We start from the raw sequence: 25,096 nt of genomic DNA on the forward strand, positions 1-25,096 counted from the left end.
ACAAGGTGACTTTTATCAATACATTCGCCTGTATTTACCCCCCAAAAATGTAATGATAATTCATGCTAATGTAGCTATCATAAAGAACTACAAATGCCAAGATGATCTGGACAAGACTACCAAATCCAGGCAAAGGTGAGAATCTCTGGATTAACTATCTAATGTTAAGTAAATGTTGTAATGAATAAATTGGCTACATTTCTTTAAACTGAGAATTCTGTGAACTGTCTTATGCTAGTTTTAAATTGACACAATACCTGTTAGCAAAGGGGTCAGCTGGAGATGACGCGCAGGAGCTTGCAGGGATTTGTAGTTTTGCATGATGTCTACTTTGACGCTAATTAGCATTTTCGATTCTGAGAGTAAATAGATCTGAATATATTGATAAAAGTCACCTTGTCCGAGAGAGATTTACATGGTTATCAAAACGCCACGCCAGTGTAAGCCTACACGAAACACTGCCCTTATTTTAAGGGTTTCTAAAAAAGAATGGTGGAAAAACCATTGGAACCATTTCCCTGCTTGACCGCTAGGTTTTATGGTTATTATGACACCTCCACTGTGGGGCTCTATTGTCCCTGCAATTTCAATGAATGCAAAGTAAGAAAGTAGAACATATAAAAGCAGTCTTTCCTGTATTGTGAGAATCAAGTCTATGCTATACAAGTTTAATCTGCTTGGTGTTATGGGTTTTCTTGTTCTCCGTTTATTATTGTGACCGGTGTCTGAGTTGTCACAGTGAGTGCAGACAGGTCGTCTAATGGCTGTGTTAAAAACTGACCTCAGTCTGGTAACAATAAGATGACTCTGCCACAAAAAGGATCAAAGAGAAATATAAGCATGAAAATATGCCATTAAGCAAAATAATGAGCGCGAAATGAACGACCGTAGTTACTAATAGTCACTGCTCGTTGCAGCGCTAAGTTTGACAAACAGCACACTCAAGTGTTCTGTCAATAATGAGGCCAGAGGCCATACCAATGATGTTAAAGTGTGTTCTGTCAATGATGAGGCCATAACAATGATGTTAAAGTGTGTTCTGTCAATGATGAGGCCATAACAATGATGTTAAAGTGTGTTCTGTCAATGATGAGGCCATAACAATGATGTTAAAGTGTGTGTGTGTGTGTGTGTGTGTGTGTGTGTGTGTGTGTGTGTGTGTTTGTATAAATGGCAAGTTGATGTGCTTGTTATTCTCCCATACATTCTGTTATTTGATCCATCTACAGTCAAATAAAGACTTAAAACCAACAAGCTAGAGTATTAAATATGTATATGTTATACACACACACACATATATATATATATTTTTGTGGTTGTTTGTTTACTCATTTCTCTCTGACATTCTATAATAGATCATAGTAGGAAACACTAACTTGGGACTGGGTGTGTCTGCAAGGCAAATGTTTACATAGCACTTCATCAGTCAAACGACAGATACATTGGAGTATCAGGGGACATAGAACTAGAACCATGTCTGAGCTTGTCTGTCTGCGTACGACTGGTGCATAAGTGTATCTGTGTGGATATTAGAGAACCGTGCGTTTAAAGGTTTCACACTTTGGGTTTTTGGGTGTCTCAATGTCAGACAGGCAGAACACAGTAATATTTGTTCAACACAAGTCTTACTTTAAGCTCCATCAAACCAGAAAGGCCAATTTTACAGCAACTCTTTCCTCAAGTTCCAGTCACTCATATAAAACCTAAACAAAACTACTAAACATTTCTCTCTTTCTCAGCTTCCCTTCAAGCAAACTCTCAAACAAATGACTGTGCTTGTTGCTTGCTGTCGAGTCTGTCATGTGACATATTTGGCTTCCAGCGGTGATCAAGTAGAACAAGGCTGTCTGTCTGTGATGATTATTGACTACATGATAAGTGACCTCCAACCTCTCCGCCCCAAGGCCTCCTAGGTGGTGTAGTTTTTCTCAAGGCGAGAGGTTGCCCAACAGGTCCGGGGTGAGGTACCCTATGGGCATGACGGGCAGCGGCTTGGAGAGGGGTTGTGGGGAACAGGTGGTGGACCTCTGGGGGGAAGGGGGGTTGAGGAGAAGGCTGTGCTGGAAATCAACATCCTGAACCACAGTGTAGTCCGAAACAGGGGGGAGGAACTGAGCAGGGGGGGAATCAGGAAGGATGTAGGGGGACTGGTAGTCCCCTAGGGGGGTGGTAGCAGGAAGATATGCCTCCTGGTGGGGCTTGCTCTCGGCGGAAGATGGGTGGAAGGTGTGGTAGATCTCCCCAGGTGAGGAGGGGTCAGGGGTGCTCATTTGCCGGCCACTACTCTCTGTCGTGTAGCCCCCTGCCTCAGGTGCCACCACCAGCAGCTGAAACTGAAGCTTTTTCTTTCTCCTTTTCTCATCTTCCTCACTATCCTCTCCTCCCTCCATTTTCCCCTTCTTCTTCTTATCCTCCTCTGTTGTTGGAGCGTTCTCCGGGGCTCTGACCTGCTGGCCTGGCGAGAGCACCACCCCTCCGGTGGGCGTCACATCGCTGACCTGGGCATAGAAGTCCATGTTTACCCAGCTCTGAGGGCCTCCCAGCTGGGTCTGGACCAGGTGTCTCTCCCCTCCCTCTGGAGGTAAGCCTGAAGCCTGGAGCCCAGGGCATGGGACCTCCAGCACATCTAGGGACGGGGTGCTTGAGTGGCTCCGGTTCCCCAGGCATGGCTCAACTTTGTCGGGTTGGCTGGACAGGAGGGCAGCCATCAACATCAGGGTCTCCTGGTCAGGCAGCTCTGGATCATAGCAGCTGGACTGGCCGGAGTCATCATTAGGGATGCTGAGAGAGAGAGGGATGGAGAGAGAGGGGGAGAGAGAGGGGGAGAGAGAGAGGGAGGGGTGGAAGGGGAGAGAGAGAGAGAGAGAGGAAGGGGTGGAAGGGGAGAGAGAGAGAGGGAGGGGTGGAAGGGGAGAGAGAGAGGGAGGGAGGAGAGAGAGAGAGAGAGGAAGGGGTGGAAGGGGAGAGAGAGAGGGAGGAGGGAGGGAGAGAGAGAGAGAGGAAGAGGTGGAAGGGGAGAGAGAGAAAGAGGGAGGAGGGAGAGAGAGAGGGGAAGGGGTGGAAGGGGAGAGAGAGAGAGAGAGAGAGAGAGAGAGAGAGAGAGAGAGAGAGAGAGAGAGAGAGAGAGAGAGAGAGAGAGAGAGAGAGAGAGAGGGAGAGGGAGGAGGGGGAGAGAGAGAGGAAGGGGTGGAAGGGGGAGGGAGAGAGGAAGGGGTGGAATGAGAGAGAGAGAGAGAGAGAGAGAGAGAGAGAGAGAGAGAGAGAGAGAGAGAGAGAGAGAGAGGAAGGGGTGGAAGGGGAGAGAGAGAGAGAGAAGGAGGAGGGAGAGAGAGAGAGGAAGGGGTGGAAGGGGAGAGAGAGAGGAAGGGGGTGGAAGGGGAGAGAGAGAGAGGAAGGGGGTGGAAGGGGAGAGAGAGAGAGAGGGAGGAGGGACAGAGAGAGGGAGGGGTGGAAGGGGAGAGAGAGAGGAGGGAGGAGGAGAGAGAGAGGAAGGGGTGGAAGGGGAGAGAGAGGTAGAGGGGTGGAAGGGGAGAGAGAGATAGAGAGGGAGGGAGGAGGAGAGAGAGAGAGAGAGGAAGGGGTGGAAGGGGAGAGAGACAGAGAGAGGGAGGAGGGAGCGAGAGAGAGAGGAAGGGGTGGAAGGGGAGAGAGACAGAGAGAGGGAGGAGGGAGAGAGAGAGAGGAGGGGGTGGAAGGGGAGAGAGAGAGAGTTATCTAGAGCTACTGCTAGCTACTGTAATGCTGCTTCATGCATCCAAAAGAGGCTCCTGTCCACTTTGACACTTTCCTAGTATAATTGCAGACATTTTTCGCTGAACAAGGCCTGCTCCATCATGTACCTGAGGGTGTGAGAGCAGCCATGGTTTGCGTGGTGGTTGTTGTGACCCAGCAGTCTCTGTGTATCCGAGCTCTTGTTGTCCTCCTTCTCCCCAGGCTCAAGCTCGTCTGCGTCCAGCTCGATAAACTCCACCCAGGGCTCGTCCTGGTACAGGTCAGGGGGGTAGGAGTGGAGAGCCCCCATACCAGCACCACTCAGGATGAAGTTCAGCTCATCCAGCTTTCCCTTCTGGATGGGGCGTGGGTATGAGAGAGAGAGAGACAGAGAGAGAGAGACAGAGAGAGAGAGAGAGAGAGAGAGAGAGAGAGAGAGAGAGAGAGAGAGAGAGAGAAGGGTTTGAGACAGAAGAAAGGGAGAGATCAAGTGTGGGTGAGGGAATGAGTGTGAGAGTGTCAAGAGAATTTCTATCTCTAATTCAACCTAAGCTTGAATCATTACCAGGGGTTGTAAGGCCCTGGTTTTAATCATAAATGATTCAAGGTCCACAACCAGCAAGAATGATCTGTATTTTTATTCATGGAGAGCTCTGGCGCCAAAATACTGTTTTATACCCTTTGACACACAAAGGCACTTTGCTCCGCCCACCTTTAGGAGGCTTTTTTTAACCCGTTTTCTCAGTCCCCTTCACCCTGGAATGTTTAGTCCCGCCCCCCTCTGTTAGTGGGTTGCCACTACATTATAACTCTTAACACCGTTCACACATTTATACTGTATTTGGGGTGAAATCCTTTAGTCATTATTCTTAAAATACAAATGAATCTAACAGAGAGACAGAGAAAGAGGGAGAGTGAGTGTATGTATGTGTTAGAGGGAGCGAGGTAGGGAGAATGAAGCAGTGAGAGAGGGAGAGAGTGTGTATTTGTGTTTTGAGCAGGTATAAAAGAAATGTATTTTAAGTAATGGTTACATTGCAATTCTGGCTCTAGGTAAAATAAGTCAAATAAATACATAATTACGTATGTGAATGTGTGTGGCTATGAGAAGTGTAAAATGTGTATGTCAGGGATAATGTGCAATATGTTGAGTGGGTAATGACCTGTTTCTATTTTTTTGTACAGCAGTACTGTGTATCGAAGACAATTTTCCCCTCGGAAACATTAACATTCATCCTATCCTGTCATTATCACCCTCCTTCTTATCAATTGTTTCTCAATTGTAAATTCTACAATATGTTGTACCGTATATACTGTTGTAACTAAGATCCAGTCCATAAAATAGTATTGGAGCATCTAGAACTCTGTCTGACCACGGAAATGTATAGCGGAGCAGAGAGAGAGTTTATAAATTGGCTATAAAAATCTCCAGGTATTTTCAAGGACCAAACTGATGGTCTTTGCGTTTCATTGCCAAGCCCTTATGTGTATCCTATTAGTATATACAACATTTTGATTCTATTTATATGCGCATGCCCTGGTCATGTCCAGTCCTATCATATTACTGTGTTTTATTTACTGTTCATAGGGACACTCTGAGTGGCTTACTGTTTATAGGGACACTTTGAGTGGTTTACTGTTCATAGGGACACTGAGTGGTTTACTGTTCATAGGGACACTGAGTGGTTTCCTGTTCATAGGGACACTTTGAGTGGTTTCCTGTTCATAGGGACACTTTGAGTGGTTTACTGTTCATAGGGACACTTTGAGTGGTTTACTGTTCATAGGGACACTTTGAGTGGTTTATTGTTCATAGGGACACTTTGATTGGTTTCCTGTTCATAGAGTGGTATACTTAAGCTACTGTACAAGTGGTGGGGCTGTTTTGAAAAGTACATGTTCCTCATCAACAGCAGCCCACATCCCATTTCAACAGCACACCTCCAACACAATGACACCATGACACAATGAGCATATCAAATCAAATCAAATCTTCTTGGTCACATGCTTCGTAAACAACAGGTGTAGACGAACAGTGAAATGCTTACCCAACAATGCAGAGAGACAGAAAATAGAGAACTAACTAAAAGTAATAATAAAAACACAACAAGTATCTCAATGTTCCAAAATCATGGGCATTAATACGGAGTTGGTCCCCCTTTGCTGCTATAGCCTCCACTCTTCTGGGAAGGCTTTCCACAAGATGTTGGAACATTGTTGCGGGGACTTGCTTCCTTTCAGCCACAAGAGCATTAGTGAGGTTGTGCACTGATGTTGGGCGATTAGGCCTGGCTTGCAGTCGGCGTTCCTATTCATCCCAAAGGTGTTTGATGGGGTTGAGGTCAGGGCTCTGTGCAGGCCAGTCAAGTTCTTCCACACCGATCTCGACAAACCATTTCTGTATGGACCTCGCTTTGTGCACGGGGGCATTGTCATGCTGAAACAGGAAAAGGCCTTCCCCAAACTGTTGCCACAAAGTTGGAAGCACAGAATTGTCTAGAATGTCATTGTACAGTATGCTGTAGCTTTAAGATTTCCCTTAACTGGAACTAAAGGGCCTAACCCGAACCATGAAAAACAGCCCCGGACCATTATTCTTCCTCTACTAAACTTTACAGTTTGTCACAATCGTTTACGGACGAGAAGGACCAAGGCGCAGCGTGATATGCATTCATATTTATTTACGTACTGAACACACGACAAAAACAACAAACGAAACGTGACGTCCAAGGTAGACAAATAACATACCTCAACACGGAACAAGATCCCACACCCCACTAGTGCCAACAGGCTACCTAAGTATGGTCCCCAATCAGAGACAACGAGCTACAGCTGCCTCTGATTGGGAACCACCCTGGCCAACATAGATCTAAACGATCTAGAAACTAACATAGACAAACCCAACAGAAAATACACACCCTGACTCAACAAATACAAGTCCCTAGAGTCAGGGCGTGACAGTACCCCCAAAGGTACGGAGTCCGACCGCGCCACATAAACCTAACATGGTAGGGGCCGGGTGGGCATTCCGCCTTGGAGGCGGATCCGGCTCCGGGTGTGACCACCACTTACTCTCCACCTCCCCGTTGCGCCCCTGGTCTGGTCTGGACCTTGGCGCGCTGCTTCCTCTCTCCTTCCTCCCACGAAGTACCACGCCCTGTCTGGACCCTGGTGTGGGAGACCCCGAACCTGGAGAGGGGCTGACGTCTGGGTCTGGGGTGGAGCCGCTGACCGGAACTGGATCAGGCACCGGTGGAGCGGACTGCTCTGGCTCCGGAGTGGAGCCGCTGACCGGAGCTGGACTGGACCCCGGTGGAGCGGATTGCTCCGGAGTGGAGCAGCTGACCGGTGCCGGACCAGGCACCGGTGGAACAGGCACGGGCCGTGCCGGACTGGACACACGCACCACTGGCTTGGTGCGGGGAGCAGGAACGGGCCGGACTGGGCTGACGACGCGCACCCCTGGCTTGGTGCGGGGAGCAGGAACGGGCCGGACTGGGCTGACGACGCGCACCACTGGCTTGGTGCGGGGAGCAGGAACGGGCCGTACCGGACTGGCGACACGCACCACTGGCCTGGTGCGGGGAGCAGGAATGGCCCGGACTGGGCTGACGACTCGCACCACTGTCTTGGTGCGGGGAGCAGGAACGGGCCGTACCGGACTGGCGACGCGCACCACTGGCCTGGTGCGGGGAGCAGGAACAGGCCGGGCCGGGCATGCGACGCGCACCACTGTCTTGGTGCGAGGGACAGGAACAGGTCGGACCGGGCTGGCGACGCGCACCACTGGCTTGGTGCACGGGGCAGGAACAGGCCGGGCCGGGCTGGCGACGCGCACCACTGACTTGGTGCGAGGGACAGGAACAGGCCGGACCGGGCTGGCGATGCGCACTACTCGCTTGATGCGAGGAGCAGGAACGGGCCGAACCATACCGGGAACACCCACCACTGGCTTAGTGCGGGAATCAGGAACGTGCCGGACCGGACTGGCGACACGCACCACTGCCTAACCAGCTCCTCTCGCCGTGCCTCTACACTTTCCTTCTGTTCCCTCTGAACCAATGACCCCCTTAATCTGGCGGCCTCCTCTGCAAAACGGCTGACCCGCTCTATCGCGGCCTCCTGCTGCCTCGTCGTCCACGGCGTGAGCCCCCCCTAAAAATGTTTTGGGCTTGTCTCTCCCCCGTGATCATGGCCTCCATCCCTCTTGCCAGACTCTCGCTCAGCGTGATATGCATTCATATTTATTTACGTACTGAACACACGACAAAAACAACAAACGAAACGTCCAAGGTAGACAAATAACATACCTCAACACGGAACAAGATCCCACACCCCACTAGTGCCAACAGGCTACCTAAGTATGGACCCCAATCAGAGACAACGAGCTACAGCTGCCTCTGATTGGGAACCACCTGTCACGATCGTCGGATATACATTTACATTTTAGTCATTTAGCAGACGCTCTTATCCAGAGCGACTTACAGTTAGTGAATACATTTTTATACTGGCCCCCCGTGGGAAACGAACCCACAACCCTGGCGTTGCAAACGCCATGCTCTATCAACTGAGCTACATCCCTGCTGGCCATTCCCTCCCCTATCCTGGACGACTCTGGGCCAATTGTGCGCCGCCCATGAGTCTCCCGGTCGCGGCCGGCTGCGACAGAGCCTGGATTCGAACCAGGATCTCTAGTGGCAGTTAGCACTGCGATGCAGTGCCTTAGACCACTGCACCACTCAGGAGTATAGAGGACCAAGGTGCAGCGTGGAAGGTGAACATACTTATTTATTAAATGATACACGAACAAAACAACAAATCGATACGTGACGTCCACAGGTGCAAAACACAAACCAACACGGAACAAGATCCCACAAACACTGTGGGAAAACCACCTGACTAAATATGGTTCCCAATCAGAGACAACCAGCAACAGCTGATACTCGTTGCCTCTGATTGAGAACCACTCTGGCCAACATAGATATACAAAAACTAAACTAGACACAACGAGCACAAAACATAAACTCTACACACCCTGGCTCAACTTAAAAGAGTCCCTAGAGCCAGGGCGTGACAGTACCCCCCCTAAAGGCGCGGACTGCGACCGCGCCTAAACATCACCGAACAGGGGAGGGCTGGGTGGGCATTCCTCCTCGGAGGCGGTTCCGGCTCCGGGATTGACCACCACCCTCTACTAACCCCCCCGTAGTGCCCCTAGTCTGGTCTAGCCCCACTGGCTGGAGCTGGACTGGACTTCGGTGGAGCGGATTGCTCAGGCTCCGGTGTGGAGCAGCTGACCGGTACCTGACCAGGCACCGGTGAAACGGGCACGGGCTGGCGATGCGCACCACAGGTTTGGTGCGGGGAGCAGGAACAGGCCGGACCAGGCTGGCGATGCGCACCATTGGCTTGGTGCGGGGAGCAGGAACAGGCCGGGCCGGGCTGGCGACGCGCACCACTAGCTTGGTGCGGGGAGCAGGAACAGGCCGGACCGGGCTGGCGATGCGCACCACAGGTTTGGTGCGGGGAGCAGGAACGGGCCGGGCCGGGCTGGCGACGCGCACCATAGGCTTGGCGCGATGGACAGGAACAGGCCAGACCGTACTGGGAACACACACCACTGGCCTTACACGGGGATCAGGAACGGGCCGGACCGGACTGGCAACACACTTCAGTACCTCTCGCCGTGCCTCTACATTTTCCTTCCCTCTATACACCAATGGCTCCCGTAACCCGGTGGCCTTCTCTCCTCGTCCACCAACTCGCCCCTTATCTGCCTCTAGTGGCCCCGTCGTCCCTGCCATGTGCCCCCCCCTAAAAATTTCTTGGGGGTGCCCCTCGCCTGTCCGACGACTGCCCGGTTGGCGCCGCTTCTCCTCTCCTGCCTGGGCACGCTGCTTGGTCCTGTATTGGTGGGATCTTCTGTCACGATCGTCGGATATAGAGGACCAAGGCGCAGCGTGGAAGGTGAACATACTTATTTATTAAATGATACAGCTCATCTGCGCGCTCGTCGTCCTCACCAGGGTCTTAGCCTGACTGCAGTTCAGCGTCGTAACGAACTTCAGTGGGCAAATGCTCACCTTCGATGGCCACTAGCACGCTGGAGAAGTGTGCTCTTCAAGGATGAATCCCGGTTTCAACTGTACCGGGCAGATGGCAGACAGCGTGTATGGCGTCGTGTGGGCGAGCGATTTGCTGATGTCAACGTTATGAACAGAGTGCCCCATGGTGGCGGTGGGGTTATGGTATGGGCAGGCATAAGCTACGGACAACGAACACAATTGCACTTAATCGATGGCAATTTGAATGCAGAGAGATACCATGACGAGATCCTGAGGCCCATTGTCGTGCCATTCATCCGTCGCCATCACCTCATGTTTCAGCATGATAATGCACGGCCCCATGTCACAAGGATATGTACACAATATCTGGAAGCTGAAAATGCCAATTCTTCCATGGCCTGCATACTCACCAGACATGTCACCCATTGAGCAAGTTAGGGATGCTCTGGATCGACGTGTACGACACCGTGTTCCAGTTCCCGCCAATATTCAGCACCCTCACACAGCCAATGAAGAGGAGCGGGACAACATTCCACAGGCCACAATTAACAGCCTGATCAACTCTATGCAAAGGAGATGTATCGCGCTGCATGAGGCAAATGGTGGTCACACCAGGTACTGACTGGTTTTCTGATCCACGACCCAACTTTTTCTGTGGTATCTGTGACCAATAGATGTATATCTGTATTCCCAGTCATGTGAAATCCATGAATTAAGGCCTAGTTAATTTATTTCAATTGACTGATTTCCTTACATGAACTGTGAATCAAATCTTTGAAATTGTCGAATGCGTTTATATTTTTGTTGAGTGTAATAATCTGTAATGCACTCTGAGCCATAACAATTCACACTTGTTTTCACATCCTAAATACTTGATCACACCTACTCACAAGAAAAACGCACGCACGCACGCACACACACACACACACACACACACACGTATGCAGTGTTTGTGGTCTTACCTTAAGCAGTGCTGGATCTATCCCTTTGATTTTGGGTGCAGGGACAGGAGGCAGCAGAATCACCATCAGTCTGAGAGGAAGAGTAAGAGGGAGAGAGGAGATGAAGATGACTGTGTGTGTGTGTGTGTGTGTGTGTGTGTGTGTGTGTGTGTGTGTGTGTGTGTGTGTGTGTGTGTGTGTGCGCGTGCATGCGTGTGTGTGTATGTGTGTGTGTGCGCGTGCATGTCCTCACCTCTGCTGCTGAGAGAAGATGATAAGTATGAGGAGAATGGACAGGCCCACAGCCCCAAAGATCAGGACCAGAGTCACAGGGAACTTGGACTCTAGAACAGGATCATCATCATCACCATCATGGACCAGCATCATCATCAACTTCATCCTCATCATCATCATCCTTATCACCAACATATACGTATCTTATAATGAAGACACTTATTTAACAATTGTCATTATGTAGTAATACTATCTTATCCTTGCACAAGATGGCTGCCATGTTTGTTCCCAGGGACTGCAGTTGAAAATTTACCATCTGGCTAAAACAGGCACTTTTACAGTGATGTTTTATTTATTTTTATTTTATTTATTTATTTTAAAAAAATTAGGGGTAGATCAGCTTTAATATTGCAGATAGATTGTAACTTCCATCAATGTAATTGTCTGCATCACTTCCAATCCCCCATAAGTTTTTTTTCTCTCGCAAATATATATATATACAGTGGGGAGAACAAGTATTTGATACACTGCCGATTTTGCAGGTTTTCCTACTTACAAAGCATGTAGAGGTCTGTCATTTTTATCATAGGTACACTTCAACTGTGAGAGACGGAATCTTAAACAAAAATCAAGAAAATCACATTGTATGATTTTTAAGTAATTAATTTGCATTTTATTGCATGACAGTAGTATTTGATACATCAGAAAAGCAGAACTTAATATTTGGTACAGAAACCTTTGTTTGCAATTACAGAGATCATACGTTTCCTGTAGTTCTTGACCAGGTTTGCACACACTGCAGCAGGGATTTTGGCCCACTCCTCCATACAGACCTTCTCCAGATCCTTCAGGTTTCGGGGCTGTCGCTGGGCAATACGGACTTTCAGCTCCCTCCAAAGATTTTCTATTGGGTTCAGGTCTGGAGACTGGCTAGGCCACTCCAGGACCTTGAGATGCTTCTTACGGAGCCACTCCTTAGTTGCCCTGGCTGTGTGTTTCGGGTCGTTGTCATGCTGGAAGACCCAGCCACGACCCATCTTCAATGCTCTTACTGAGGGAAGGAGGTTGTTGGCCAAGATCTCGCGATACATGGCCCCATCCATCCTCCCCTCAATACGGTCTAGTCGTTCTGTCCCCTTTGCAGAAAAGCATCCCCAAAGAATAATGTTTCCACCTCCATGCTGCACGGTTGGGATGGTGTTCTAGGGGTTGTACTCATCCTTCTTCTTCCTCCAAACACGGCGAGTGGAGTTTAGACCAAAAAGCTATATTTTTGTCTAATCAGACCACATGACCTTCTCCCATTCCTCCTCTGGATCATGCAGATGGTCATTGGCAAACTTCAGACGGGCCTGGACATGCGCTGGCTTGAGCAGGGGGACCTTGCGTGCGCTGCAGGATTTTAATCCATGACGGCGTAGTGTGTTACTAATGGTTTTCTTTGAGACTGTGGTCCCAGCTCTCTTCAGGTCATTGATCAGGTCCTGCCGTGTAGTTCTGGGCTGATCCCTCACCTTCCTCATGATCATTGATGCCCCACGAGGTGAGATCTTGCATGGAGCCCCAGACCGAGGGTGATTGACCGTCATCTTGAACTTCTTCCATTTTCTAATAATTGCGCCAACAGTTGTTGCCTTCTCACCAAGCTGCGTGCCTATTGTCCTGTAGCCCATCCCAGCCTTGTGCAGGTCTACAATTTTATCCCTGATGTCCTTACACAGCTCTCTGGTCTTGGCCATTGTGGAGAGGTTGGAGTCTGTTTGATTGAGTGTGTGGACAGGTGTATTTTATACAGGTAACGAGTTCAAACAGGTGCAGTTAATACAGGTAATGAGTGGAGAACAGGAGGGCTTCTTAAAGAAAAACTAACAGGTCTGTGAGAGCCGGAATTCTTACTGGTAGGTAGGTGATCATATACTTATGTCATGCAATAAAATGCAAATTAATTACTTAAAAATCATACAATGTGATTTTCTGGATTTTTGTCTCTCACAGTTGAAGTGTACCTATGATAAAAATTACAGACCTCTACATGCTTTGTAAGTAGGAAAACCTGCAAAATCGGCAGTGTATCAAATACTTGTTCTCCCCACTGTATATATATATATATATATATATATAGACACACATACTACATACATACATACATACATACATACACATATATACATACATACATACATATATACACATACATATACATTTCCTTTAAAAAAATACATTTCCCTTTATTACCCTCCAACCCCACCACCCCTTCCCTAATTGGAGCAAACTAGTGAACAACAATGCTTAGGCCTCTACTTCCAGCTTATACATACTGTCAGGAGCTGATGTGGATGTCAGGCGCAGGACACAGAGGCTTAGTCCAACAGACTTTACTTGTCATAAAGTGACAAAATACAAAATACGGGCCTCGAACAAACAGAGGCGAGCGATTACGCAAACTGTGCGTAAAAACACCAAAACAAATAAACAGAGCAGAACCTCGCAGCTCCTACGGACAGGCGGACAATAACACACAACACAAGACTAACCAAACGAGAAACTTATAGGAGACATAATCAACCAAACAGGAAACAGGTGTACACAATCAGACAAAACCAAACAGACATCGAAAACATCAAACGGTGATAGCTAGTACTCCGGGGACGACGACCGCCGAAGCCTGCCCGAACAAGGAGGAGGAGCAGCCTCGGCCGAAACCGTGACAGTACCCCCCCCCTTGACGCGCGGCTCCAGCCGTGCGCCGACCCCGGCCTCGGGGACGACCAGGAGGACGCGGAGCAGGGAGCGTAGGGTGTCCACGGTGGAACTCCGTCAGGAGAGACGGGTCTAGGATGTCTCTCCTCGGCACCCAGCACCGTTCCTCCGGACCGTACCCCTCCCACTCCACGAGATATTGGAGACCCCCATCCGACGTCTCGAATCCAAGATGGACCGAACTGTGTACGCCGGAGCCCCCTCGATGTACAGTGGGGGCGGAGGAGTCTCTCTTATCTCATCGTCCTGGAGTGGACCAGCTACCACCGGCCTGAGAAGAGACACATGGAACGAGGGGTTAATATTCTTATAATCAATAGGCAGTTGTAACCTGTAACACACCTCGTTCAATCTTCTCAGGACTTTAAAAGGCCCCACAAACCGCCGACCCAGTTTCCGGCAGGGCAGGCGGAGGGGTAGGTTTCTGATAGAGAGCCAGACTCGATCACCAGGTGCGTACACCGGCCCCTCACTGTGGTGGAGATCGGCGCTCGCATTCTGACGACGGATGGCCCGCTGCAAGTGGACGTGTGCAGCGTTCCACGTCTCCTCTGAGCGCCGCACCCACTCATCCACCGCAGGAGCCTCGATCTGGCTCTGCTGCCACGGTGCCAGAACCGGCTGGTAACCTAACACACATTGGAAAGGGGTTAGATTGGTTGAGGAGTGGCGGAGAGAGTTCTGGGCCATCTCTGCCCAGGGGACATACCTCGCCCACTCCTCCGGCCGGCCCTGGCAATACGATCTAAGAAACCTACCCACATCCTGGTTCACACGTTCCACCTGCCCATTACTCTCCGGGTGGTAACCCGAGGTCAGGCTCACCGAGACCCCCAAACGCTCCATAAACGCCCTCCAGACTCTGGAGGTAAACTGGGGACCTCGATCAGACACTATATCCTCGGGTACCCCGTAGTGCCGGAACACGTGGGTGAATAGTGCTTCGGCGGTCTGTAGGGCAGTAGGAAGACCCGGCATTGGGAGCAGACGACAGGCCTTAGAGAACCGATCCACAACGACCAGTATAGTAGTACTCCCCTGTGAGGGGGGAAGGTCTGTGACGAAATCCACCGAGAGGTGGGACCATGGTCGTTGTGGAACGGGCAGGGGTTGTAACTTTCCCCTGGGCAGGTGTCTAGGCGCCTTACACTGGGCGCACACCGAGCAGGAGGAGACATAAACCCTCACATCCCTGGCTAACGTTGGCCACCAGTACTTAGCGCTAAGGCAGTGCACAGTCCGGCCAATACCAGGATGTCCAGAGGAGGGTGGCGTGTGAGCCCAATATATCAGTCGATCCCGAACCTCGAGCGGAACGTACGTCCGACCCACCGGGCACTGTGGAGGACTAGGGTCGGTACGCGACGCCCGCTCGATTTCAGCATTGACCTCCCACACCACCGGTGCCACCAGACAAGACTCCGGCAGTATGGGAGTGGGCTCAACGGACCTCTCCTCCATGTCATACCGCCGAGACAGTGCGTCTGCCTTACCGTTCTGGGACCCAGGGATGTACGTGATCTTAAATACGAACCGGGCTAAAAACATGTTCCACCGCGCCTGGCGAGGGTTCAATCTCCTAGCTGCCCGGATGTACTCCAGGTTACGGTGGTCAGTCAAAATGAGAAAAGGGTGTTGAGCCCCCTCAAGCCAATGCCTCCACACCTTTAGGGCCTGTACCACGGCTAACAGCTCCCTGTCCCCTACGTCATAATTTCGCTCCGCCGGGCTGAGCTTTTTGGAGTAAAAAGCACAGGGGGCGGAGTTTAGGTGGCGTGCCGGACCGTTGCGAAAGTACGGACCCAATTCCGGCCTCTGACGCGTCAACCTCTACCTGAAATGGTAAAGCGGGATCCGGATGCGCCAGCACCGGAGCCGAAGTAAACAGGTCCTTCAGTCTCCCAAAAGCCCTGTCCGCCTCGGCTGACCACTGCAAACGCACCGGACCCCCCTTCAACAGAGACGTTATGGGAGCTGCCACCTGTCCAAAACCCCGGATAAACCTCCGGTAGTAATTTGCAAACCCCAAAAACAGCTGCACCTCTTTAACAGTGGTTGGAGTTTGCCAATTACACACGGCTGACACTCGGTCAACCTCCATCTTCACCCCTGACGCAGACAACTGATAACCCAAAAAGGAGATTGACTCCTGGAAAAACAGACATTTCTCTGCCTTGACATACAGGTCGTGCTCCAACAGCCTCCTCAACACTCGGCGCACCAGGGCTACATGCTCGGCTCGGGTAGAAGAGTACACAAGAATGTCATCAATGTACACGACCACACCCTGCCCCTGCATGTCCCTGAAGATCTCATCTACGAAGGATTGGAAGACTGAAGGAGCGTTCATCAACCCGTATGGCATGACGAGATACTCGTAATGACCTGAGGTGGTACTAAATGCTGTCTTCCATTCATCGCTCCCTCTAATGCGCACCAAGTTGTATGCGCTCCTGAGATCTAGTTTTGTGAAGAAACGCGCCCCGTGCAATGACTCGGTCATAGTCGCAATCAGCGGGAGTGGATAACTGTATTTCACCGTGATCTGATTGAGACTACGGTAATCAATGCACGGGCGCAAACCTCCATCCTTCTTCTTCACAAAAAAGAAGCTCGAGGACGCAGGGGAAGTGGATGGCCGTATGTATCCTTGTCTCAGAGATTCGACTATGTAAGTCTCCATAGCTCTCTTCTCCTCTTGAGACAGAGGATACACATGGCTCCGTGGAAGCGCTGCTCCTGCCTGGAGGTCTATCGCACAATCTCCCTGCCTATGAGGAGGCAACTGCGTCGCCCTCGATTTACTGAACATGACTGCCAAATCCTCATACTCAGGGGGAATGTGCAGTGCGGGCACCTGGTTTGGACTCTCCACCGAGGTCGCCCCCACGGAAACACCTAGACATCGCCCCACACACTGGGCAGACCACTCCTTAAGAGCCCTCTGTTGCCACGAAATAGAAGGATTATGGGTAATCAACCAGGGAAGCCCCAACACCACCTGATACGCAGGAGAGTCAATCAGATATAGCTGAATAGTTTCCTCATGACCCCCCTGCGTCCTCATCCTAAGTGGCGCTGTGACCTCCCTAATCAACCCCGATCCCAAGGGACGGCTGTCTAAAGCATGGACAGGAAATGGGGCGTCGACTGGAAGAAGGGGAATTCCTAGTTTTAAACAAAAATGTCGATCAACAAAATTCCCAGCTGCGCCTGAATCTACTAGCACCTTATGCTGGGAATGAGGTGCAACCTGTGGAAAATGTACAGGTAAACAGACGTGCACAACAGAGAGCTCTGGGTAAGTGGGACGCCTACTCACCTGGAATGACTCCCCAGTGCGTGGCCCGTCGTCCTCTCCCCTAGGAGACCCTCCCCAGCACCTGGCCGCAGTGTGCCCTCTACGGCCACAGTTGGTACAGGGGACAGCCCCCCTCGGGCTCCTCCTCCTCCTCTCTCTAGCGCCAGCACCTCCGAGCTCCATAGGGCTCGGCTCGGAGGTGCTGGAGGGTGGAATGGACGACCCCCACTCGGAACGTCCGCGGGTTGCCAGCAGGGTGTCAAGCCGGATGGACATGTCCACCAGCTGGTCGAAGGTGAGGTGGGCATCCCTGCAGGCCAACTCTCGACGGACGTCCTCCCGTAGACTACATCGGTAGTGGTCGATGAGGGCCCGCTCATTCTACCCTGCATCCGCCGCTAGAGTCCGGAACTCCAGGGCGAACTCCTGTGCACTCCTCCTCCCCTGTCGGAGGTGGAACAGACACTCCCCCGCCGCCTTCCCCTCAGGTGGATGGTCGAACACTGCCCTGAAGCGGCGGGAGAACTCTGCGTAGGTGATGGTGGCGGCGTCTATTCCCCTCCATTCGGCGTTGGCCCACTCCAACGCCTTGCCGGTGAGACAGGAGATGAGGGCGGAGACGCTCTCGTATCCCGAGGGCGCCGGGTGTATGGTGGCCAGGTAGAGTTCCACCTGCAGGAGGAACCCCTGACACCCGGCTGCGGTACCATCATATGCCCTCGGGAGCGAGAGCCGAATACCACTGGGTTCTGGTGCTGGAAGAGGAGGACTGGCCGATGGTGATGGTAAGGTGTGCGGAGGTGTGGGCACCTCTCCGGTGACCAAACGGCGCAGAGTGTTAGACACCTCGTTCATGGCGGCCCCAAGTTGCCGGATCATGGTGTCCTGATCGCTGATCCGTTCCTCCAGCGACTTGGGTGCCGCCGCTGCTCCTGCTGACTCCATAAGGGTGTGTTATTCTGTCAGGAGCTGATGTGGATGTGGTGTAGGAGTCAGGCGCAGGACACAGAGGCTTAGTCCAACAGACTTTACTTGTCATAAAGTGACAAAATACAAAATACGGGCCTCGAACAAACAGAGGCGAGCGATTACGCAAACTGTGCGTAAAAACACCAAAACAAATAAACAGAGCAGAACCTCGCAGCTCCTACGGACAGGCGGACAATAACACACAACACAAGACTAACCAAACGAGAAACTTATAGGAGACATAATCAACCAAACAGGAAACAGGTGTACACAATCAGACAAAACCAAACAGACATCGAAAACATCAAACGGTGATAGCTAGTACTCCGGGGACGACGACCGCCGAAGCCTGCCCGAACAAGGAGGAGGAGCAGCCTCGGCCGAAACCGTGACACATACTATATACACTTTATGGACACAATCAATTTTACAATAATTCTATTTTGTTTGTTTTTACTCCTGAACTTCCTCTACCCTCAACCTCTCTGATCATTTTCATGATGTCCATCTGGTTTGCTTCTATATGCCATATCTTTCTAACTGTGCTCTTTCACAAAAGCTCTCAACCTATAACCTATATACTTATTATGGACACAGTATGCTTACATTATTAGTTATCTTGTTGTTATTAGCTGTTGTTAGTTGTTATTAGTCCCATCCTTCAACTCCATTCAACACCACCCATCTATCTCTTAACACCATCCATATTGGATTTCTATTTGCCATATATTTTTCAACTGTACTGTGATGTTTTACAAAAGTTCTGAAACTTTCTATTCTCATTGTTTCTACAGATTGTAAATTGAAAATAATGTTTTTTGCTAAAAGTATTATATTATTGATCGATTGACTATGACTTTTCAGATCACCCAGTAATGCTATCTGCAGGGTTAGCTTCAGGTAAATATTGCAATCCTTTAGCCATTCCTGGACCTGTGTCCAAAAACAAGCTACAAATGGACAGTACCAAAACAAATGATCTAATGATTCTGTCTCTTCGCAGTAAAATCTGCAGAGCTGGGAAGATTGTATCCCCCATATAAATAACATTCTATTGGTAGCAAGAATTTTATATAATAATTTAAATTGAAAAATTCTACGTTTTGAATCCAGCGTTGTTTTGCGTATCAGTTCATAAACACTATGCCATGGGATCGGTACGTCAAAAATCTCTTCCCAACTATTTTGCAGTAATGTTGATTAATGTGCACTGTCTCTGTAAAACTACATTTAATAGTGTAAACAACACCGGCCCTCCTCTTCCCTCTGCTTCAACCCGAGCCACCCTGCCTGACCCCACCCCGACCCCGCCCTGCCTGACCCCAACCTGCCCTGCCCGACTTCGCCTGACCCCAACCCGACCCTGACCTCTCACCTTTACTGGGAATCTCTGGCACGTGGACAAAGATGACATCACTGAACTCCCCAAAGTTATTGAAGGCCCTCATTGCACAGTGCACGCGCACCTCGTACTCCTCTCCTGTCTGAAGGCCGTAGATAGACTGCTGGGTGCCAAACTCATGCTCCAACTGAGAGAGAGAGGGAGACGGGGAAGGGGGAGAGGGAGAAATGGGAAAAAACTTTGTAAGAGAGGAATACGATCTAAAGCTATGAAATGTTCAAATAAAAAGTGATTATGTCTCAGAATAAATTAGCTTCTATAAACAGTCTTCAGTGCCACAAACAAACTTGGCACTGTCGTTGATTGAGGCAGTCAACAACAGGATCTCTCTACTTGTTTGTGTCTTTATGAGAGGTTGATCTGGGGGTATTTCTGTCAGTGACCTCCCTTGGCCTTGCCCTCTAACTCCTCTGACCCCTGCCCCTCATCAAGACCATGTTTTCGCCAGAAGGCCTAGCTCTGGCTTCCGCTACGGCCCCATCAAAGCTGCAGAGGCTGCTGGGTAATAGGCTGGAAGTGCCGTCAGGTTGTGTGTGTGTGTGTGAGTGTGCCTGTGACTCACCACTTTCCAGTGTGAGCTGTTCCTTCTCCTGTACTGGACTTCATACACCAGTGTCAACCATCCAACGGATACGTCGGCAGAGGGCGGGGGTTCCCAGCTCACCATGATGTCATAGTTCAGGCCTGACCGGCTGACGTTTAGCAGTGTCCAATTCAGAGCCACCGGGGGGTCAGGGTGCACTGGTAGGGGTGAAAGGGCAAAGGTCAGTATATGAATGACTGGCCAACAAATGACCAATCTAGTGACAGGACTTTGGGTGTATTTTAATAGTCTGAAGTGGCTTCTTTCTCCATCTGCATAATGCTCTGATGAGACCAATTTAGAATTGTCTTCAACATAGACCACAATTAGTTTAATCATGTGTTTTTGAGCTGGACTGGAACAAAGCTTGTACCCCCTGCGGCTCCCAGAGTCTCACATCCCCATGCTAGTCTATAGACCCCAACTACATTCAGCCACGGCCTGATTTTTTCATGAGTGGAGGGTCAGGGGGTCAGAACATAATTATAAATAATTTGTACACTGCCAATTGACCGCAAGAAGCCCAAACAGATATAGTATTTTACAAAACATAATTTCAAACCTTGATTACATTGGGATACGTTCACGTGTCTCTATGGGAACACTTAGCAACAGATTTCCTACATTAAAATCACTTAAAGATTATTTCCTGGTGATTTTACAGTCTTTGATGTCCAACAACGAAAATTGTAAAATAAATTATTTAATTATGAGTTCATTTATGACTTTTACTTGGGGGGCCAAATAAAATCACAAATTTGGCCCGCGGGCCGCCAGTTAGGGAACCCTGCTATAGACAATGTCTATCACACTGTCCACCTTGCATCAGAAAAGCATGACTGAAACATGTGTCCCTGCCAGTGTACCTGTGTCCACTAGTCCAGTCGGTGTGAAACCTCCCTGAATAATAACAACACTTGCTGCTTTACATGCAATATTTCATTTCCACACATATTCCCACTGTTAGGTAAAGGACCCACAGAGGTCCAAATTAGGTACAGTATCTTAAAACTGTGGGAGCATCTAACTGTGTGGGTATGGTCTGACATTGACCAACATGCAACAGGACAATGTTGTTGTCCTGCTGTTTCTGGCAGATAGTGATAACGTGTTGGCCTTCTAGGCCTTCCTGCTCCTGGTCCTCCTGGGAACCCAGTGTGCTTGCAGGTTTTCATGTCAACCCAATTACTTCCGTCAACATGATTTAATGAAACAGTAATCAACTCCTCGTCCCACGACACGTTTGGATGGCCCCTCAACCAATCAGGTAGATGGAAGCAACTACGTGTTAAAGTCAACTGCCACTGACGACATCAAGACTGAGACTTGATGACAATTGTGTATTTCAAACAGTCAAGTTGTGTATTTTTAAAAGACATCAGTGGCTTCCAGAAAATGAAGCCACTGATGACCCCACCCAGTTGGTAAGCCAGTCGGACCCATTCAGATCCTTCAGTTCTGCATCTGGGCATAAAGAAGTGTCTAGAGGCTATCAACTAAGTGTTAACTATAACAGCACATATTAGCATGTCTCTGTTGTGCCCTCACCGATGTCCTGCAATTCGAAGCACAAGGTATCGTAGGTTTTGTTCTGGCTTTCAGAGTGGAGCCGCACACAGTATTTGATCCAGATAACCGTGTTGTTCTTATTGAAGAAACACTCGTTCTTCACAGAGGAGGAGTAGTCAGGGCACTCCTTCCATTCCTTCGTCAAGTCATTCCTAAGCGAGAGAGAGAGAGAGAGAGAGAGAGAGAGGGGGAGAGAGAGAGAGAGAGAGAGAGAGAGAGAGAGGGAGAGAGAGAGAGAGGTCTTTTAGAGGTCTATTATACAGATTTTAGAAGTCTATGCAGGTATACTTTCAAGTAGGGGTGTGCCGAGTACTCTGACAAAACGAGTATCGTAACGGATATGGAGAATTTTCGAATATGATTATGACACAAGTATTTTTGTATTATTAGCCGTGATCTGAAAAAAAGTTATAGGTCTAAGTAAGTATGCATTTTCATCTGTCGGGGTCGTTTAACAATGTGTGTGAATGAGTGAAGGAGCATAGCGATGTGCTCTGAGTGACAGCGCAGTATTGTGAGTGAAGGAACATGACGATGTGTTCTGAGTGACAGCGCAGTAATGTGAGTGAAGGAACATAGCGATGTGCTCTGAGTGACAGTGCAGTAATGTGAGTGAAGGAACATGACGATGTGTTCTGAGTGACAGCGCAGTAATGTGACTGAAGGAACATAGCGATGTGCTCTGAGTGACAGCGCAGTAATGTGTGTGAAGGAGCATAGCGATGTGTTCTGAGTGACAGCGCAGTAATGTGAGTGAAGGAGCATAGCGATGTGTTCTGAGTGACAGCGCAGTAATGTGAGTGAAGGAACATGACGATGTGTTCTGAGTGACAGCGCATTAATGTGACTGAAGGAACATAGCGATGTGCTCTGAGTGACAGCGCAGTAATGTGACTTAAGGAACATGACGATGTGTTCTGAGTGACAGGGCAGTAATGTGAGTGAAGGAACATGACGATGTGTTCTGAGTGACAGGGCAGTAATGTGAGTGAAGGAACATGACGATGTGTTCTGAGTGACAGTGCAGTAATGTGAGTGAAGGAACATGACGATGTGCTCTGAGTGTCAGTGCAGTAATGCTCATTTGAGGTATAGGCTTTAACGGCATTTAAAGCACACTTCCAGATTTTCCGATCACGAGTAAATCCGATCACGAGTATCAAGTGTGATAAAACGGATAAGATTACGAATATGAGTATGATGAGATCGGCACACCCCTACTCTCAAGTCCACATGAGTCATTGATAAAAAGAGAATACAACTTAAATAATTTCTTAAGATACTTCAGGGGTATATAAAGCACACAGACTCTTTACACTATTTACACACACACACACACACACACACACACACACACACAGGTCTCTCTCTCGGCTCACTTCTTCCAGTACTGGATTTGCAGTGCTCCAGGTTCCGTGAGATTCTGGAAGCTTCCGGGACTCCACCAACACCTAAACGTCTCCTGTTCCCTGGACTTACACCCAGTCAAATGAGGACCCTGGACGGTGGGATCTGAGAGAGAGAGATTTCTATAATTTAACAAATACCTTTATTGGCCCAGTAGTTCGATTTGAGCACAATCTTTAATTCTAAGCGAGAGAGAGAGGGAGAAAGAGAGATAGAGAGATTCTTCAATGATCACAGAGAAGCAAACTGTAAGAAAATGACATATAGGCTACTGTATAAGACAAGATACAGTATGTGATTCCTCCATCTGTGGTGAGGATCAAATCTTTCATTAGGAGAAATCTGCAGGCCTCTGGTTTCTGAGGTGTGGACTTGGAACAAACTTTGATATGGGGTGGAACTGAGTGTAATTGAGTTTGGGAGGCAGGGAGAGGCACAGCATTTCATACAACAGTAAATCAATGGCTGTTCATATATTTATACACATTCCAAACCCCTGCTAGCCGTGCACTGTGCATTTCAATCAGGCAGAGCATTACTACTGTAGAAAACAGTGACATTTTGAGTAAATCTGTCTTCAAATCTTGGTAGCAGGGCACCTGAGTGTAACCTAAATATACATTTTCCTAGTCTGTTTTTCCATTGCCACTTCTATTCCACCCCTCTCCCCTCATCAGCTCTTTTTCTCCTCCTCTACCCCCTCCACACCCCCACCGGCCCATCCTCGCTTCCAGACAATTTGTCATCCAGTTGTGAGGCTCTGGGTTTGGCACAACCATAAATAAGCATCTGAAGGTGCCATTGATTTCTGCTCTCTGCTCTCCCCTACTGACTGCAGCACAAATCACAGAACCCAGAACACACACACACACACACACACACCACACACACACACACACACACACACACACACACACCACACACACACACACACACAAACGCACGCACACACACGCAAAGTTATCTACTCTCATAAATCTTCAACTACTAGCTATTTCAATGAAAATTATCTTATACGTTTTTAGTTTGTGGACACGCTTTGCCTTTGATAAGTGGTAATATCATCATCACCATACTGTCACAATCATTATCATCGTCAACATGGAACATACACTACATGACCAAAAGTATGTGGACACTTGCTTGTCTAACATCTCATTCCAAAATCATGGGCATTAATATGGAGTTGGTCCCCCCTTTGCTGCTATAACAGCCTCCACTCTTCTGGGAAGGCTTTCCACTAGATGTTGGAACATTGCTGCAGGGACTTTCTTCCATTCAGCCACAAGAGCATTAGTGAGGTCGGGCACTGATTTTGGGCGATTAGGCCTGGCTCGCAGTTTGCGTTCCAATTCATCCCAAAGGTGTTTGATGGGGTTGAGGTCAGGGCTCTGTGCTGGCCAGTCAATTTCTCCAAACACAGATCTCGACAAACTGTTGCCACAAAGTTGAAAGCACATAATCGTCTAGAATGTCATTGTATGCTGTAGTGTTAAGATTTCCCTTCACTGGAACTAAGGGGCTTAGCCCAAAACCATGAAAAACAGCCCCAGACCATTATTCCTCCTCCACCAAACTTTACAGTTGGCACTATTCATCCGGCAGGTAGCATTCTCCTGTCATCCGCCAAACCGAGATTCGTCCGTCGGACTGCCAGGTTGTGAAGCGTGATTCATCACTCCAGAGAAGTCCAATGGCGACGAACTTTACACCTCTCCAGCCGACGCTTGGCATTGCGCATGGTGATCTTAGGCTTGTGTGCGGCTGCTCGGCCATGGAAACCCATTTCATGAAGCTCCCGAAGAAACAGTTATTGTGCTGACGTTGCTTCCAGAGGCAGTTTGGAACTCGGTAGTGAGTGTTGCAACAATCTTTACACGCTACGCGCTTCAGCACTCGCCGGTCCCATTCTGTGAGCTCGTGTGGCCTACCACTTCGTGGCTGAGCCGTTGTTGCTCCTAGACGTTTCCACTTCACAATAACAGCACTTACATTTGATCAGGGCAGCTATAGCAGGGCAGAAATTTGATGAACTGACTTGTTGAAAAGGTGGCATCCTATGACGGTGCCACGTTGAAAAGTCACTGAGCTCTTCAGTAAGGCCATTCTACTGCCAATGTTTGTCTATGGAAATTGCATGGCTGTGTGCTCGAT

At 49.2% G+C, this 25,096-nt stretch overlaps 1 protein-coding gene across 1 annotated transcript in view; it reads right to left on the minus strand.

Moving 5' to 3' along the window:
• Window positions 1-1,608: 1,608 nt before the first annotated feature.
• Window positions 1,609-25,096, minus strand: part of LOC121581895 (growth hormone receptor-like) — an 85,919-nt gene continuing 62,431 nt past the window's right edge. The window contains exons 3-10 of the mRNA XM_041897288.2: window positions 22,915-23,047; window positions 21,515-21,687; window positions 19,946-20,124; window positions 19,357-19,510; window positions 10,971-11,061; window positions 10,739-10,808; window positions 3,840-4,066; window positions 1,609-2,781 (exon numbers count right to left, since the gene is read on the minus strand). Coding sequence (XP_041753222.2) covers window positions 1,929-2,781; window positions 3,840-4,066; window positions 10,739-10,808; window positions 10,971-11,061; window positions 19,357-19,510; window positions 19,946-20,124; window positions 21,515-21,687; window positions 22,915-23,047 — 1,880 coding nt within the window. The 3' untranslated portion in view covers window positions 1,609-1,928. The remainder of the gene's footprint in view (window positions 2,782-3,839; window positions 4,067-10,738; window positions 10,809-10,970; window positions 11,062-19,356; window positions 19,511-19,945; window positions 20,125-21,514; window positions 21,688-22,914; window positions 23,048-25,096) is intronic.

Source organism: Coregonus clupeaformis, unplaced genomic scaffold, assembly GCF_020615455.1.
Source record: "Coregonus clupeaformis isolate EN_2021a unplaced genomic scaffold, ASM2061545v1 scaf0020, whole genome shotgun sequence".
Classification (NCBI taxonomy): Eukaryota; Metazoa; Chordata; class Actinopteri; order Salmoniformes; family Salmonidae; genus Coregonus; species Coregonus clupeaformis.